General features: G+C 28.5%; 2 protein-coding genes across 2 annotated transcripts in view; both read left to right on the top strand.

The window, feature by feature from the left end:
- Nucleotides 1-1,068, top strand: part of LOC117167258 (transmembrane protein 209) — a 28,430-nt gene extending 27,362 nt beyond the window's left edge. Inside the window, exon 8 of the mRNA XM_033352063.1 lies at nucleotides 386-1,068. Coding sequence (XP_033207954.1) covers nucleotides 386-514 — 129 coding nt within the window. The 3' untranslated portion in view covers nucleotides 515-1,068. The remainder of the gene's footprint in view (nucleotides 1-385) is intronic.
- Nucleotides 1,069-5,458: 4,390 nt separating this feature from the next.
- On the top strand, nucleotides 5,459-18,507 carry LOC117167362 (RNA-binding protein spenito). Its single transcript, XM_033352238.1, has 2 exons — nucleotides 5,459-5,699; nucleotides 14,353-18,507. The coding sequence occupies exons 1-2, from the start codon at nucleotides 5,575-5,577 to the stop codon at nucleotides 16,544-16,546; spliced, it is 2,319 nt and encodes a 772-aa protein (XP_033208129.1). The 5' UTR covers nucleotides 5,459-5,574; the 3' UTR covers nucleotides 16,547-18,507.
- Nucleotides 18,508-19,581: the final 1,074 nt, after the last annotated feature.

Here is a 19,581-nt window from a genome sequence, read left to right on the forward strand (position 1 = left end):
TTTTAGAGAGAAATCGTCTTTTTCGATTGAGCATTCATCTTTTTTGATAGATAAGGAACTTTTTTGTTAAAAATTCAACATTTCTGGTTGAAGATTCAACCTTCCTGTAAAAAATGAGTCTCTTTGGTATGAAAATTCATCTTTTCGGGCGTCAAACTCAACGTTTTCATCTCTTTTGGTAGAAAATATTCAAAATGGTACCTTCATTAATTTGATTTAAAAGAATAGATTCCCCCATTATTACCAGTGTTTCGTGAAAAGTCACCCTATTTCCCCTGTTTTGTAATAATTTTGGCTGTGAAGTCTTTTGTTTTTTTTCTTTTTATAATATCCTCTGTTTAAACTGTGAATTAATTAATTAATTTGTTTATTTATCTACTTTCAGGGGAGGAATAACATGTTTCACACTCTCTTGTTATTTCTCTACATCGTAAAAACACGGGATCACGGAATGCTTGGACGCGTCAACCTTGGAATGTCGGGTGTAAACGTTCTTTGGGTGATTGAAAATTGAGACTGTAAAAGACTGAAAAGATAAGATAACACGTAATTTTACGATAATGACATCTCTTTCGAAAAATGTGATTCATTCAGATAAGGCGATGAGGATTTTGATTTAAGATCTATAATTTATTTAGTTGAATTAATCGCTGTGACTGCGGTAACGCTATTGTTACTTAGATTTAGTAAAATATTAAAGTAATGCGAAATTGTGACAAATTCAGCATAAAATTGAAATCCTAAACCTAATTAAAAGCTTTTGAAAAATAAATCAAAAGTTTTCAATAAATAATTTAAATGTCTCTCGACTTATATTTCGCTTTGCTTTATTATTGATAATTAATTATTTAAGTATCTTTAAAACATTTTGTATTATAACAGTCTAGTTTTCTACGATTCGTATTTATTTTATTTGACTTGTGTTTCTGGAGATGAGGACATTCTTTTCTACTCGTATGAGTGAAAAAATGTAAAATGTAAATAGCTGTCCAGTTCACTATCTTCCGTTTTTTTTATAAAAAAAGAATGTTTGAATACAAAAAAATTGCTTTTATTTTTAAATTAAAATCAGTGTTTTATTTTTCATTGCTCGCTAATGCAACTATATTTCAGTTTGCCTCGAAAACTATTTTTAAACTTCTTGATGATTAAATAAAGTAACATCCGCCATTTCAAAGTTTTTGAAAATATATCGAGATTTTAGTTTATTTTAACAGATTTGAAGAAATTTCAAAAACTTCCAGGAATTTTAAAAAGGTATGAAAATATATCAAGAGATTTTAGGAAATTTCTAGAGAACTTTAGGTAGTAAATGAGATGAAATGAAATCTAAATAGACTTTTACGGATTTTATGCGGTCTCAGAATTTTCAAGATTTGAACGATTGATAATTTTAAAGGACTTTAAAATATTACGAGAAATATCACCAACTGTGTAGGATTATAGAAAAATTTAAGTGATTCCAATATTTTCAAAAATTGAGAAGTTTTCCAGAGACTTAAGTGGATTTCAACATAAGTACTTTAAATAAAAAACATCAAAAATGTATAAGGGATTTTAGATTTTGTGGGATTTTACGGCATTTCAGAGGATTTCAAAGATTATATTGTTTTTGCAGGAATTCTGAAAGATATTACAGATTTCAAGATTTTTAAAGCGATTTTATAAGTTTCAAAGGATTTTAAAGAGTTTACGGTGATTGAAAAAATTCTAAAAAATGCAGAGATCCTGCAAAATTGGCATATTCAAGTATTTGCTTGAAAATATGTTACTGTTCTTGGTTTAATTTTAATGTTTTTTATTTGAAAATTTGACCATCTTTTTGGGATGAAAATTCTATTCTTTTTTATTTGCCTTTTTTTATTGAAAATTATATTTTTTATTGAAAAAATTATCTTTTGAGTTTGATAATTCAACCGTTTTCTAAAAAAATTAGTCTTTTTGGCTTGAAAATTGAACTATTTGGTTTAAAATGCCACTTTTTTTGTTGAAGAGGATTTTTTTAATTCGACCATTTGGTTTAAAATTCGATTATTTGTTTAGAAAATAAATTATTTTATTAAAAAGTCATTATTTTCTAAATCAGTTAAATTTTTGGCTTGAACACTAAATCTTTTGCTGAAAATTAATTTATTTTGGTTGCAAAACTTTTTTGTTAGAAAATTCAACTATTTTATTGAAACCACAATATATTTGGACTTGAAATCTTAAAATTATATTAAAAATTAAAAAGTATCAATGAAATTAATAAAAATTCCTGTTTTAGTCGAAAATTTTATTATATTTTTGGTTGAGGCTTTTTTTTCGTTAAAAATGTCATTATTTTTATGAAAATTGAACAATTTTGTTAAAAAGTTATCTTTTTTTCTTAACAACTTGACGGTTTTATTGAAAATTCTTCCTTTTTGGTTGAATTCTACTTTTTTTTTATTTAAAATTTAAATCTTGGCTGAAATATCAAGTTTTATATTTTTGGTTGAAAATTAAACTACTTTGTTACAAAATATTTTTTCGGTATAACATTCATTTTCTTTTAAAAAATTTAATTATTTTGCTGAAAATTCGTATTTTATTGCTTGAAATTTTTCTTTCGACTGAAAATTCATCTATTTTAATTGTTGTAAATCCATCTCTTTTGGTAGAAAAAACTTTTTTTTTTTGAAAATTTATCTTAATCTCTGATTGAAATATCAACTCGTTGAAAATTCCTATTTTTAAGTTGAAAGTTTAAATACTCTCTTAAAGATTAATTTTTTGGGTTCAAAATTCATCTCTTTGGTAAAAAACTTCATTATTTTATTGAAAATTCGTTTTTTTATAGAACATTCATCTATTTGGTTAAAAATTTAACTAAGTGGTTTAAAATGAACTTTTGTGTTGAAAATTCATATAATCGAGTTGAAATTCGTTATTATTTTGTATAAAATTGTTGAGAATTTATCTTTTTGTAATTGAAAAATCATGCATTTTGTGAAAGTATTTCCTTTCTGGTTGAAACATTATCTTTTTTAGTGGAAAAATTTATCTTGTTGGTTGAAAATTCAACTATTCCAGTTCAAGATTTATATGTTTAGTTTGAAATTCTTTTTATTTAAAAATAGAATTATTCCAGTTAAAAATTCATCTCTTCGATTGAGTAAAACATTCAACTATTTTTTTGTCTTTTTTATTAGAATATGAATTGGGTTGCTTGAAATTGCAATATTTTCCCAAATAATGAAGAGTCGACTGTAAAATGCGGAAAAATAAAATTACTGACACTGTAAAATTTTTCCCAATAATAAAATTTCCAAATTATAAAATGCGTGAATAGTAAAATTCCCGAATGATAAAATTCGTGAATAATGAAGTTGTCGGGTTTTTAAGTTCCCTAATAATAAAATTCCCCATTAGTTTATATTAGTCCGAAAAAATAAAATTCTCGGCCTCACAAAATACCTGAATTAGAAAATTCTCGGTTTATCAAATTCTCGAATAATAAAATTTCCGAATAGTTTGTAATATTAATTAATTGGAAAATTCTTGAATAATAAAGGGATCACTGAACAACAACAAAAAACGCAATTCCCGACGCTGGAAAATTCCCGATTTATAAAATTTCCGAAATGAAAAATTGTGGATGTTTTATGATATTACTAATTTTGAAAATTCATCATCAAATTCCCATTTTAGAAAATTACAAAATTTAAAAATTCTTAATCAAATTGCTGAATTGGAAAATTTTCGAATAACAAAATTCCCGAAAAGTTTGCAATAGAACCGAATTAGAAAATTCCGGTATAATAAAGAAACGACTGAAAAATCCCGAAAACCAAAATTTCCGAAGCTGTAAAATTCCTGATTTGTAAAATTCATGAATAATAAAATTGCGGATATTTTATAATTTTACCAAATTAGAAAGTTCCCGAATAATTTATATTGTAAGAGAACTGGAAAAGCCCCGAATAATAAAGGGACGACTGAAAGTTCCCGAAAAACAAAACTTCCGACGCTGTATAATTTCTAAATTGGAAAATTCCCGATTTATAAAGTTTCCCAATTGGAAAATTTCTGACATTTTATAATATTACTAAATTTGAAAATTTCTAAACAAATTCTCGAACTGGCAAATTTCTGAATAATAAAATATTCCAGATTCGAAAATTTCTGAGCAGTTTATAATATTGCCAAATTGTAAAATTCCCGAATGATAAAGGGATGACTGAAAAATCCCGAAAAACAAAGTTTCCGAAGGCTTAAAAAATTCCTGATTTATAAAATTCTTAAATAATAAAATTTCCGAATTATAAAATTGCGGATATTTTATAATAATACCAAATTAGAAAATTTCCGAATAGTAAAATTCCAGAACAGTTTATATTGTTACAGAATTAGAAAAGCCCCAAAAAATAAAGGGGCGACTGAAAAATCCTGAAAAACAAAATTTCCTAAGCTGTAAAATTCCTAAATCGGAAAATTCCCGATTTATAAAATTTCCCAATTTGAAAATGCCTGACATCTTATAATATTACTAAATTTGAAAATTCCTAAACCAAAATTCGCAAAATGGCAAATTTTCGAATAATAAAATTCCAGATTCGAAAATTCCCGCATAATAAAATTCGTGACGAGTTTATAATATTACCAAATTGTAAAATTCCCGAATGATAAAGCGAAGAATGAAAAATACCGAAAAATAACATTTCCCTCACTGTTAAATTCACGATTTATAAAATTCACGATCTATAAAATTTCCGTATAATAAATTTCCCGAATTGCGACAGTTATAGCATTACCGAATTTGAAAATTTCCGAATTATAAAATATCCGCACTGGAAAATTCCCAAATTTAAAACCTTAAAGAATGTTTGTTTATTAATATTATGTATGATCAGGTATTATAAATAATACAATAATCAAATATCTTTATTTAAAAAAATTATTTTCGATCTTTAAGGTTGCTAAAATTATTGTTATTTTAAATTCAAATACTAATTTGAGAAAGTTTAATAATCAAAATTAACTTTGTATACAAGTATTTGATTATTGAAAAAATTATATTTATTAAGAAATAATTTTTTTTAATTGTTCAAATTCGGATATTTTATAATTCAGTAATTTTCTGTCCGAAATTTGTACAATGATGGGAATTTTATTCTACGTGATTTTGTAATCGTCTCAATTTAAAGCGAATGTTTTAAATTTAATTTATTAAATTGTGCAACGATTCATTGTTGTTTCATTGATTCTCATCCCTATCCCAAATGAGTCCGAGGCCTGAACTCATTATAAAAGAATCGCGAAACCGTTCTTTAATTATTTGTGAAAGCTTCTTTCTCTATTTTAAAATGGCGCGGCAAGTCAACAGCCAATGAAAATAGAGTACGCAAACTTCCGGTACGCGTCCTAACCTAAAAGTCAAAACCGGAAGAAGAAGTGTCAAAAGCAAGCCAGCGCCATTTTCCCGTCGGGTGAAGTCGGAGTAAAAAGGGCGTTGAATTGTGTGGTGCGGTATTATTTATCAGTGGAATTAAAAAGTTATATTTATCTCGTGAAATTGTTCGACGATCTCTCTCAGTATAATAGTCAGCGTTGATGATTGGGATTCCACGGGACGACCGGCACAAGATCACGGTTAAAATACGCAATAACATGAAAAGAAGTACAAGCCGTGATTCACCGCCGACCCGCGTCAAACGAAGCAGATCTTCAATCGGACGGTATGCTCGAATACGTTACAAAATAATCCCATTTGCCTTTTGCCAACAAGTTTTGAGAAACTTTCCAACAACTGGTTTTCAGCTCTACTCTATTTTTCCAAGATGCGTAATGGCGTTGGTTTTGTGTGTATGAACTATGAGTTACGAATGCAATTAATGCATCGTTAAATACAGTCAAACGACCAATTCGATAGTTTAGTCTGTTTTGTAGTTTTCAGTTTGTGTTGGTGCTCGTGAATTGTGTCTGCATGCTAAGAATAAAATTGCCCGTGACGAGTTTTTATCGAGAATTCTAGATGATAAAAAAGAGACGCGTGATAATCGTTAAACTGTTTATGCTGTTTAAGTGAGCCAACTCCGATGAAGTTAGTGTTTTTTTTTTCCTATACGTGATCTGTAGTGGGTACTAATTATGATATTGTGTAAGGCTACAAAGTCTGTAGTGATCATTTTAGTTTAAAATAGTTGTGGATCTTAAAAGGAACGTCAAGTTATTTCTACGTTTTATTTCTTCCAACAGAGGATAATCAATTCAAGGAGAAAGTAAAAAAGGAAAAGTATTACAATTATCGATTGATTGTCCTTGAAGTCTTTTGTTTTTATTGTCAGTTACTAATTTCTCTGTAGATAGATATTGTGATCTTATGTTTTCGTCAAATTCTTATCATTTTCAACTTACATATCGACACGTATCATTTATCATTTTGGAAAAATTCCAATCGGTCCTTATCACTTTATTTGTCAATTTTGATTGAACAATGCACGAATCTTGCGGATTTTGGTAAAAAAATAAATGCATAGGAGTACATTGTCAGGCTGTCTACTCATCTGGAAATATCAGAATTTTTTTTTAAGTCGGAATTTTTTTCTATGGCGTCCTTTTTCTTAAATTGTAATATCAAATTAAAAAAAAAAAATTCTCAAATAAAAGTAGCTTTATATCACCAGATGTAACTATTAAGTTCAATATTTATATTTTTTCACATTTTAAATTAATTTTTTTAATGGAAATTTCGCTATTTTATTTTCAGTTGAAAATTCGTGTAGTTAAATAAAAATTAGTAATTGGTAACTAGATAATATACTTAGTTAAAAATTGCACTTATGAATACCACTGTTTTTTTTTTATTTTATATTGCAATCTTTTTTTGGATGAAATCAGATGTATTTGGTTGAAAATTTAACTAATTCATGGAAAATTCGTCTTTTTGATAGAACATTAATTTATTTGGTTAAAAATGCAACTAATTTGTATAAAATGCACTTTTTTGTTAATAATTAATATTTTTAAATTGAATATTAAAATATTTTGTATAAATTCGTATCTATAAAATGTAATCTTAGTTAAAAATGCAAGTGGTTGCAAATTAATATTTTGGTTGAAAAGTAATTTGTATTATAAGAAAATTGATCTTTTTTAGTAGGAAAGTCATGTCTTTTTTGGTTAATGTATTTTGTTTGAAAAATTATCTATTTCAGTTGAAAGTCCATGGATTTTGTTTAAAATTATTTTTGTTGTGAAAGATTCGTGATGTTTATTGAAAATTCATTTCTTTTGTTGAGAGTGCTATAATCGTTTAGTTAAAACTTCACCTTTTTGGTTTAAAATGAAACTATTCTCGTTGGAAATTCATTATTTAAGTTAAAAATGCATAACTCTCTGAAAATTTTGCTATTTTATTGAGAATTCATTTTTTCATTTGGAAATTAATTTTTTTGGCTGGAAATTAAACTTTTCTCTTTTGGATTAAAAATGTTTTTTATTTTTAATTGAATTTTTCAAAATGAAATATCAACTATTTAAAAAAATGATTTTATGTTATTTCGGTTAGAAATACAACTGATTGCAAAAAAACTTTTGTGGTTAGAAAATCGTGTATTTTGTCAAAAATTCGTCATTTTTTAAAGAACAAGATATTTTTTTTTTGGTTTAGAATAAATATTTTTGGTTCAAAATTAAACTATTTAAGTTCGAGATTGATTTAAGTTTTTTGCTTTGAAAATTTAGCTACTCAATTTTATTGTTGCAACCTTAAGTTTATTTTGTTGAAAATTAATTTTTTTTGGGTTAAAAATTAATTTGTTAACTAATAATTTAACTATGAATGTTTGGTTTTAAAATATATATGTAGTTGAAAATTCGCCTGGTAAAAAATTATTCTTCTTGGTTGCAAATTCAACTATTCCATTTTAAAATTCGTCATTTTAGCGGAAAATTCATAATTTTATTTGAAAATTTAGCTATTTTATTGAAGATTCAACTATTTAGTTCAAAATTTATGGTTTTTTTGCTGTAAATTCGTTTTTTTTTTTATTAGAATATTAATCTTTAACAGTTTGGTTGACATTTGTTTCTCGGAAAATTCTTTCTTTATTAAGAATTCATCTCTTTGGTTGAATTGAACTATTTTTTATTTAAAATAAAAAAATGTTCATTTAAATATCCATTATCCCATTTTTTGTTGTAAATTTATATTTTCGGGTTGAAAATTCGAATTATTATTATTTTGTTACTGCACATTTATCTGTTTTGATGAAAATTCTTTCTTTTTTGGTTGGAAATTGATTTTTTCAACTGAAGTTTTAACTAATACAGCTGAATATTCTATAATTTTCGTCAAAAATTCACCTCTCATTTAAATTTTATCGGTTTCGTTGATATTTCAACTACTTATTTAAAAAATCGCCACCTTTATTAAAAATTTTCTTTTTCTGTTCAAGATTCATAATTTTACAACTAAAATCTTAAATAATCCAGTTAAATAGTTTGAAATTTATTTTCTCTAGTTGAAAATTCATCTTTTTTTGCAGAAAATTCATCTTCTTGTTTGAAACTTTATCTATTTAGTTTAAAATTCAACAAATTAAGTAAAAGATTCAACATTTAAATTAAAACTCAATATTTTAAATATGCACTGAATTTTAAGTATAAGAAGATAAAATAAAAATTTGTTTAAATTATTCAAATTCATGACTACACGATCAAATTCACTATTTTTGCACGTTTAGATATTAACAAGGACTGAAGAAAAACCTTATTTATAATAAACTTGCGAAAATGTATAGATATTTGGAGTAAATTGTTTTAAAAAAAAGCGAAATACATAATTGAACAGGTATTTTTTCAAGGTTTCAAGACACCCTGATTGTGAAAGTAGAAAATTGTATAGTAAATAATATTTATTTTATGTTTAATAATTTCAATTTAATATTGTATTTGTAATTTTTATATTTTAGAAGTTTCTAAATATGTTTTGGCTAAAATATGGAGAATTTGATGTGCATCAGATTTAAAATCATGCTGACAGTTGAAATTTCTTCATTTTTAGCTCGCTTGAAGTTCTAAACGTTCAAATGAACGAAATTTTTTACCGATGACTTTCAGGCAAAAAAAGTACTAAGTGTTTCTTTATTTATATTGGAAATAATTTATAATTGGAAAAGAATTATAATGCATATTTCAATTTACAGTTGGAACAATATTTATGAGAAAAATAGAAATGTAGAAAAATATTTCGTTCATTTGAACGTTCGGAACTTCAGGTACATTTTAGCTTTTACGTTTTACAAGTTTTAGATTTAAAATTCCGTTTAAAAAAAGTTAAAAATCTTCAGGCTTTGATTAATTATCAACGCTTCAATGGCAAATTATTAAAATTTTAGAGCTTAACATAAAAAACGGCATAATTTCAAATGTTTTTAATTTTCAGGCCTCAGACTTTTTCTACTGTTAAAAAAAATGTCACTAATGCTCGTTAATATTTTAAAAAACGCCAAGAGGTTTCAACCGATTTTAAGGCGTATATTAAAATATTCAGAAGAATTTCTCGTTCTTTTTTAGCAGATATATATTTTATGTATACCTGATTTCAAAAAATAGTTGAATGGTTAAATTTGATAATCTTTTTAAAAATTATTTTCAACCTGTTGTAATTTTAATCTACAAATGCGCTATTTTTGAATAAGATGTGTTTACATTTTAATGAATTAAAGAATATTACACAGTGATGATAAAAACCAGCAAGATGTCAGATATTTCGAATTCAGGTCGTTCTGATCAGTATTCATTTTGATTTATGATTTGCTATGTCATAGTTACTCTGAGTGTAATTAAAGTCATTTAAACTAAACATAATCAAATTTAAAAAATATTTTTTATTTTCTTACGTTTAATTTCCCTAATTTTATTATTTATTACAGGCCTCGAACTCCAATCGAAGGTTCTAAAGTTTGAAAGATTTCAAGGCATTTTTAAGTTTTCATAATTTTTTAAGAACTTTTAAGGGATATTACAAATGTCAAGATAGTTTGTGAGAACTCAAAGTAATTTAAGCAATTTTTAGAGATTTTGATCAGATATGCGCAATTTTTCGGGATATCCAAAGGCTTACTGTTTTTAAATATTGCAATGGATTTCAAAGAATTTGAATGAGTTAAGGGTATTTTACAAGATTCCAAAAATTTTAAGATTGCAAAAATGTCTAGGAATTTGATTAGATCTCAAAGGAATTTGAGGATTTAAATATTTTTACAAACATTAAAGATTTAAGGAATTTTAAAAATTGCAAAGGATTTTAAAGATTTCAGTGTATTTTAAAAAATTCCGAGCATTTAATGAAATTTCAAAGAATTTTGTAGGATTATTGAAAATTTTAGTAGCTTTTGAAATTTCAAATGATTTTCTAAGATTTCAATGCATTTTACAATATGTGAGAGATTCATTGAATTTCAAGAGGGATTTCTATAGATTTCAAGCGATTTAGAAAAATTTGAGTTTTCTAGGGATTTCAGAGGATTGCGTCCGTATCATTTTTTAAAAATGATTTATAAAATTATATAAAAACATTTTTTCTTTTCTAAAAGTTCTTTTATGTTACTGGATTTAATTGCTATGTTGAAAACTTTTTTTTAGAATTGAATTTTTGGTTGTAACTTCTACTATTACAATTCAAGATTCATAATTTTAGTTGAAAATTCATCTTTTTGGTTGAAAGTTAACTCTTTTGTCGAAAATTTACTTTTTTGTGTTAAAAACTATCATTTTAATTGAAAAATCAACTATTTGATCAAAATTCGTTGTTTTTTTTTTACTCTAAAATAATTTTTTAAACTGAGAATTCATATATCAACATTTTTAATTGAAAATTCAACTATTTTAGTTGAAAATTTATAATTTTAGTTGAGAATTCCTCACTGCTTTGGTTGAAAATTTAACTAATATGTTGAAAATTCGTTTTTATTTTCTGTTGAAAATTAATTTTTTGAACTTGAAATGTAACTTCGATTTTAGGTTGAATATTGTATATCAACTTCAATTGAAAATTTAACTATTTGATTGATTATTCATCTGTCTTGATCAAAATAAAATATTTTTCCCGTACGGCATTTCAGAGGTTTAAAAGATTGCATCATTTTTGAAGAAATTTTAAAAGATATTACAAATTTCAAAATGTTTTACAAAATTTGACATCAGTTTTTTAAAATGTTATTTCAAAAAATTTGAAAAGATTCACACTATTTTATGCGAATTTTACATTGTATACCAGCTTCAAACCCTCGACGTAATATTTAAAAATTGCATGAAGATATTTTTCCAAATTTATGTTACTATTGACTCTATTATGAATTTTCGTGAATAAGTACGAGGTATGTTATTATTTACATTTCTGAGCGAAGATGGTTACGCCTAAAAAGAGTTTTAAGTATACATTTCAATTTTTACTATTAAGATAATATGACCCAGCATTTTAGGTTTGAGCATCTACGCGTCTTTCTTTTCGAATGACTGGCAACATTTTTAAAACTAAATTCTCAAGTTTTTAAATTACAAGCTTTTACTTGCTTGAAAGTTACTCTCATGTTAAAAATTTATTTTTCCCCTTAAAGATTCATTTTTTAAAACTCAGCAATTTAGTTTAAAATTCAATTGCTCCAGTTAAAGATTCATCATTTTAGTTGAAAATTCATCTCTTTGGTTAAACATTAATTTTTAACTTAAAATTTAACTATTCAATTGTTGGTTGATAATTTATCTTTTTAATTCAAAATTCATGGATTTTCTATAAAATTTGTCTTCCTTAGTAAACATTAATCTTCTTTGTTGAAAAATAATTTTTTTGGTTAAAACTCATCCATCTATGCCAGATGAAGATTCATCATTTTAGTTGGCAATTCATTAGTTTGGTTGAAAATTTAACTTTCTGGTTAAGAATTGGTATTTCTCAGTTAAAAATTAATTTTTTTTGTTGAAAAATCTTCTTTTTTGGTGGAACATTAATCTTCCCATTTAAAATTTAATCTTTGTGTTTGCAAATTTATTTTTTGTATCAAGAATTCAAGTATTGCAATTTAATATTGATAATTTTAGTTACTAATTAATCATTTTGGATGTAAATAAAACTATATGGTTAAAAGTTAAATTAAATTTGTCCAAAATTTTTTTTTTATTGTGTAAAAATATTTTTTTAAGGCCGTGTGAGCGTAACCTCAAAACAAGTTAAAAAAATTTCAAGCCCAACTTACGTTCATACGCAAATTTGTAGAAGAACAATCTGTCCACGTTTGATTTCAACAGTTTTTAAATAATTACTTGAATTGTTATGTTTTTCAAGTATGCTATTATTTAGCTTCCAATGCGTAATTCAAAATTTTTTTGGTTAAAAACATTTTTATTTAATAAATAAATAAATCTTTTTTAAATTTATCTGTACTTTAAGTAATAAAAAGTGAACAAAAACGATTTGACAAAAAGATTTTTAATCAGTTCAAAATTTAAAAATATTCAGATTTTAACGTTAAAACTTAAACGATTTCAATTTGAAAGTCTTAGTCATTAAACATGTGAACGTGTGGCTGAAAGTTTCTAAACTATTTTCAAATTAAACATAACTTCATAATAATATATTCTTAATTAAAGGATTTTTTTTAATTGAAAATATTCTTTCAGTTTAAAATATTCAATTTTTAACCCATTCAATTTAAAATTTTTAATTGAAAAAGAAGATCATTTATTGAATACTTAGCAATATTTGAATTTTTATTTAAGATAAGTAAATTAAAGCCAATTATTTAAAAGTAAAGAATCTTTAACTGAATTGTTGGACATAGAAAGCCTGGAATCGTTAAAATTTCGAAGAGCCTTTAAACTTTGAGCGTTAAAATTTTAATTGTTGTATTTGAAAAACGCTTAATTTCTAAGTGAACATTTTAATTTTTGATGTATAATTTACAAATGAACATTTGTAGAAAAAATTTGAGTAATTTTAAGAGATATTTAGGAGTTTTAAAAAGATAAAAAGTTATCTTGCAAATTTTAGAAAGTTTTCTTAAAATCTTCTAGAATCTTTTTTGAAAATTTTATTTAAATCTTTGAAACACTTTTTGAATACTCGCTTGAAATAATTTTTCCAATTGAAAAGTTATTTTTAATTTTCCTAGGAAACTTAAGAAAATGTTTTTATTTTTTTGAAGCCTTTCAGAATTCTTGAAAAGAATCTAATTTGATAGATATTTAGAAGTTCTGTAAAAATTTCCAAAATAATTTTAAATTTAAAACAACTTCTAGATTTCTCAATATTTGGAAATAAAATTTTAAAGCTTTCCAATGATGTTTAAACTATTTAAAAAGAAAATAATTAAACTTCTAATTTAAGACGTGTTCAGGTAAAAATTGAAAATGATAACGTGGATTTTTATTTTTTTATATTGAAAAATGTTACTACCTTTAATTTTATACGCGTAAATTATTGAGCATTTGAATACAAATTTTTTAAATTAAAAACTTTTAAATTTCAAATTTAAAACTTCAAAATTTAACAGTTCCACTTTGAGTGCTTTCATTTGCAGCTTAATTTGTATTACTTCAAGTGGAAAATTGTTTAGCTTTTGTGTTCCATTTGTTGAATTTCAATGATCGCGAAAAAAATTTGCGAACCGGGAAAGGACCGGGAATTTAAACGTTTCTTAGTGCTTCTCATTGAATTTCCCAAATTTTCAACTCGATGTCGCGTTTCGTGTGAATATAAGTTGAATTTTTGAAAAACATGTTTGAGGTTACGATCACAGGGGTCTTAACGGAAAATTTACCTACTGCATTTTTGGTTGAGAACTGATATTTGTTAGTTTTAAATTCAGATATTTGCTTGAAAATAGATTTTTTTCGAACATTCAATTTCTTGATTGTGAAATAATGTCTTTTTATGAAAAATCGTCTTTTTGGTAGAAAATTAATTTGAAATAGTTTAAATTGAACTTAATATAATAGCCACATTATTTTATCTACATATACATTGAATTTTAAGTATAAGTAGATAAAATAAAATTAGTTCGAATTATTATTCATATTCATGGAATTTAGAGGCATATTTATAATATGATGTTTTTAGTGTATTTAAATATTCTATCGTGCTAAAATATTTAAGAATATCTTGTAATTAATTAAATTCCTAGAAACTAAAAAAAAATATATTATATTAAACTTGCGAAAAATTATATCTGGAAGAAACGTGGAATCCTCAGGAAATTTTGGTCCAGGATTTGCGTAGACACCCTGTTATCATTTGTTTGCAGCCAAAGTTGTATTTGAAATCTCTTTATTTTGTTATTAAACTTAATTTTTTAATCGGTTTGTTCTTTTTTTTTTTTTGGTCCCCAGATACGATGACTCGAGCGACGAGCGCATATCACCAGACAGGATGAGACGTCGAAGCCGAGGAGCAAGAAGTCCAACTCCACCCAGCCGAGCCACTTCCCATGCTCGTTACGTCGAGTCCGGTTCCCACCGGGAAGACTACCGAGCCACTCCTCGTGAAATTCCCCCCGAGAGACACTACTACAAGGTCCTCTGCGTGAGTTCCATCCATCCCAAAGCCACCGACGAGGTCATCAAAGACACCCTCTACCGGGAGTATAAAAAATTTGGCGATTTCTCGATCAGAATTGCTCACGAGCTCGACGAGCGAGTCGCCTATGTCTGCTTCCGGAACCATGAGGACGCACGTGACGCAAAATATGCAAAACCCCGAGTCATAATCTACGACAAGCTCGCCCTCGTTGACGCCGCCTTTGAACGACCCGACGCCTACCGACGTCCCAGGTCTATTTCACCGCCAGATTATGATCGCTACTACGCCCGATCACCAGGACCCACCGACAGGCACAGACCCATCGAAAGATACGACCGTGTGTACGGTCCACCAGTCGGAATTCCACCACATCGAGAAATGCGACGAGAGGCTCTTCCGCCACCTCATCACGACTTTATCAGACCGCCAATGCATCACGGCGGACCTCCGCACGTTCATCCTGGCGGTGGACCTCCTCATCACTATGGTGGACCTCCTCGTCACATGATGGTCCGACATCCGGTTCACGGATTCGAGCGAGTCGAGAACAAAAAGGACAAGTTTCCCAACTACCTCCACCACGTTCAGCCCGAGGACGATCCTCTTGCCACCAGGACCCTATTCGCCGGAAATCTCGAGATCAACATCACCGAGGAGGAGCTTCGGAGGATCTTCAGCAAGTATGGAATTGTCGACGATATTGACATTAAACGACCGCCTCCTGGAACAGGAAACGCCTACGCTTTCGTGAGATTCCAGACTCTCGATATGGCCCACAGATGCAAAGTGGAACTCTCGGGTCAGTATATTGGAAAATTCCAATGCAAAATTGGCTACGGGAAGGCAACGCCGACAACTAGAATCTGGGTTGGAGGTCTGGGTCCCTGGACCTCGATTCCGCAACTCGAGAGGGAATTCGACCGATTCGGTGCAATTAAGAAGATTGATTATATCAAGGGCGACAGCAATGCTTATATTCTTTATGATTCGATTGACGCTGCTCAAGCGGCTGTGAAGGAGATGCGCGGTTTCCCGCTCGGCGGGCCCGACAGACGATTGCGGGTGGACTTTGCCGATGTTACACCAGGTTTTGGTTTCAAGCCGCGGATGTATCCGGAGGATGGTGGCGACTTCAGATCGAGGCCAGCGGACTACGAGTCGCCCTATGATCCGTACGCGGCTGAGGGAGAATTTGGATATGGGGGTCGTGGCTTCCGGGGTGGACGGGGATCCGGACCCTGGCATGAGAGAAGAGGCGGCGGACGTGGCGGATATCGAGGAAGCTATCCGGAGGGCTATGAGCGCGATAATCCCGAGTGGAACAGAAGACCCGGTGCAGAAATTGACTATGAGAGTCGGGGAATGCGAAGATCGATTTCTCGTGAGCCTGGCGTTGATAGATCGAGATCGAGATCGCCGAGACGAAGACCCATGGATTCGGACTCGGACAATGAGATTGCGAGAACGGGAATGCTCTCGACGTCGCGAACTCTCTCGGACGTGGCGAGGAAGTCAATTGGAGTTTGGCAGGGAGCACTGATTTTGAAGAACTCGCTCTTCCCGGCCAAGTTTCATTTGACGGACGGCGACACGGAGATTATCGAGTCGTTGATGAAGGACGAGGAGGGCAAGCACATGCTGAGAATAACGCAGAGGCTGCGTCTCGATCAGCCGAAACTTGACGACGTCTCGAAGCGAATTCAGACGTCCAGCTCGCACGCCATCTTTTTGGGACTTGCCGGTTCCAGTGCGGCGATCACCAACGATGACGCGAACGTGCAGACGAGGCCCCTGCGAAATTTGGTCTCCTATTTGAAGCAGAAAGAGGCTGCTGGTGTGATATCTCTGCTGAATAAGGACACGGAAGGTACAGGCGTCCTTTACGCTTTTCCACCCTGTGCTTTCTCCACGGAACTACTGAAACGAACCTGTCCGAGTTTGAGTGAGGAGGGTCTCAAGGAGGATCATTTGGTGATAGTTGTAGTGAAGGGAGGTAGCGCCTAAGATCTTTTTTGATTTCGGTACTAAATAATAGCTGAGTAACAAAATAATTAGGCTACTTTATTAAAGGAAAAGTAAAGCAATTTCAAGGTTTGGAAATGTATCAAAATTTGGTTGGTATGTCAGATAGGTTTTTGAAAAGTGGAAGGAATGAAATTGATTTTTGCTTCTTTCACTTTTTTTTTTTGTTTTCGGCGAAAGATTCATAAGAAACAGGCTGGTGTGGTTAAAATAAAAATAGAAAATAAACTCTTTTTTTCACTTTTCTTTGCATTGACGTGTTTTTTTTTCTTCTAGAGACAGAAAGTAAACTCAATGTGAAATTGGTGGAAGGATTTAAAAAAGAATTTTTGAGCGGTATTTTAATTTTTTGAATTCAAATCTTGAGAGATCTTTTCATTTGAAGGGTAGATTGAATTTGGTTTCTCAGTCCTGTTTCTTATTTGATCTTTTATTATAGTCATGCCTTAGTCTCACTACCATGCATCAATACGTTTTCATATACTCTAGTAATTTCGAAAAATATTTAGATGTCCTTGATTGCTTTTTCTATAAGTTTATCATATACGAAATTTGATTCTGAAAAATAATTGAGCGACCTTATCCAATTCTAAGTATTAGAATGAGTAGCAAAAATTGAATCAATTGAATTGACATACACTATAATTGTGTTAAATTTGTAAATTAATTTTCCAAAGAGACTTAAATTTAATGACATAATCGATAATCAACCTCTAAATATTTTTTGACGAACAAAAATTTAAGATATGATTTAAGTGGATTCCATGTCGGAATTTTAAAACCCAAATATTCATCTAACGGATTTTTTTTCAATTTACACTCAGGAGAAAAAAAAGTTGAAAAGTCCTCGTAAGTTTGATTTAAAATATTTTCTGGTTACTGTATTTTAAATGAAGTTTAAATATTTCTTGTCGGGACAACAAATATTTTTGTCAGTTTTAAAGGCCTAGAGATGAGGGTTGCTACATAGCCATGAAAACCCTTGAATTTTGAAAAAATAGCTTGGACATTTTTTTCTATTTCTTTTTGAAGTTTTAATTATCATTTCTGTACTTTTTTGCTCATTTTGCAAATTTAGTTTGACAAGAATTGATTAAGTTACGTTCTAACGATTTGAATGAGCACGGGAATCTGTAGCTTCTTTTGCTATTGCATATTAATAATTTTTTTACTATATTAAAAAAATTGTTTAGAATTTAATAATAGTTGAGAAAACGTTTAAAATTTGCATTGATTAATAATTATGTGTAGAGTACCGGCAGAAATGATCTGCAAGCCTATTATTATTTTTTTGTTGTTGAAATTTTGCTAGAAGAAAAATTTCAATTTAATAAAAAAATATTGCAAGAAAACATCAAAGTTCAATGTTTTTGAACAATTGGGATACATTTTGAAATAATCGACATTTTTAGTCGGTGTTTGGATAATTTTAAAGGGTTTATATCGCATTTTGATGAATTTTTAACTAATTTTTAGATTTTTTTTTCCTTAATTCTTTCCCAAGGTCGAAATTGGTGCAGAAAAGTCGCAAAAATTTACATAATTATGATACTCGCCCTAGGGTAGTCTTAAAGAAAAAATTCTTAAAATATTTCAGCAATTTAGTAAAATTGTTTGGATACTAATCTTCAAAATGAGCAGAGGAATTTTGAAAAATGTTCATTATTTCCATAGTTATTTCAATTTTACGAAAAAATTCTCATTTTGGCGTTTTCTTCAATATCGTTCTATAAAATTGAATTATTTGACGCAAAATTGTATTACTCTGCGCTAATATAAGGGGAGAAAATCATATTAACATCATGAAAATTAAGCATTTTTAAACTAAAGTGTAGATAATTTCCATCGGTAGTGTACGAGTATTTTTTTGCAAATTAAATTGCAAACAGAACAATGCTTCGAAATTAATTTAAATTCAAATTTTGAATATAATTTTTTTTTAAGTTGTCCTGAAAAACTTGGAAATATATTGAAAATTTTCAATTTAACAAAACAAAAACAAAAAATATAGCAAGAAGATATCAAATTTCAATGTTTTCAAAAAGTTGGTATAACTTTTGAAATAATCGACATTTTTAATCTTTCTTTTGCTAATTTCAAAGGTAAGTTTATGTCGCATTTTGCTGAATTTTTAACTAAGTTTTAGAGAATTTTCCCCCCTTAATTCTTCTCCAGGGTCGAACTTGGTGTGAAAAAAGTAGCAAAATTTCAAAGAATTACAAAAGTCTTAAAGTATTTGAGCAATTTAGTAAAATACTTTGGATACTCATCTTCAAAATGAGCCCAAGATCTTTAAAAGATGTGCATTACTTTTCAGAGTTATTCGAATTTTTCGAAAACATCTTAAGTTTGCGGTTTTTTTCAATATCGTCCTATAAAATTGAATTATTAGACGCAGAATTTTATTACTCTGCGCTATTAGAAGGGGAAAAAATCAAATTAATATGAAAATTAAGGATTTTTAAACTAGAGTGTAGATAATTTCCATCGGTAGTGTACAACATTTCTTCTGGAAATTATATTGCGAAAAGAACAATGCTTCAAAATTAATTTAAATTCAAATTTTTAATAACATTTTTTTCCCTTTTTTTAAGTTGTCCTGGAAAACTTGAAAATATCTTGAAAATTTTTAATTTAACACAAAAAAATATTACAAAAAGATATCAAATTTTAATGTTTTCAAAAATTAAAATAACTTTTGAAATATTCGATATTTTTAATCTGTCTTCGGCTAATTTTAAAGGTAAGTTTATATAGCATTTTGTTGAATTTTTAACTAATTTGTCGAATTTGTTTCCCTTAATTCTTCCCTAGGGTCGAAATTGGTGCAAAAAAGTTGAAAATTTTCAAATAATGATTATACTCATCCTAGGATAGAATCTAGAGACATAATTCCTCAAATATTTGAGCTATGCAGTAAAATACTTTAAATATTTATCTTCGAAACGAGCCCAAGAACTTTGCAAAATGTTCTTTATTTCCAGAATTACTCAAATTTTTCGAAAACGTCTCAATTT

This window comes from Belonocnema kinseyi, chromosome 2 (assembly GCF_010883055.1).
Source record: "Belonocnema kinseyi isolate 2016_QV_RU_SX_M_011 chromosome 2, B_treatae_v1, whole genome shotgun sequence".
Taxonomy (NCBI): Eukaryota; Metazoa; Arthropoda; class Insecta; order Hymenoptera; family Cynipidae; genus Belonocnema; species Belonocnema kinseyi.

What these genes read in the sequence shown, in the direction of transcription:
- LOC117167362 (XM_033352238.1), top strand. Translation starts at nt 5,575, where the DNA reads ATGATTGGGATTCCACGGGACGACCGGCACAAGATCACGGTTAAAATA. An exon ending in AGCAGATCTTCAATCGGACG is followed by an intron (nt 5,700 to 14,352) that starts GTATGCTCGAAT and finishes TTTGGTCCCCAG; the next exon opens with ATACGATGACTCGAGCGACG.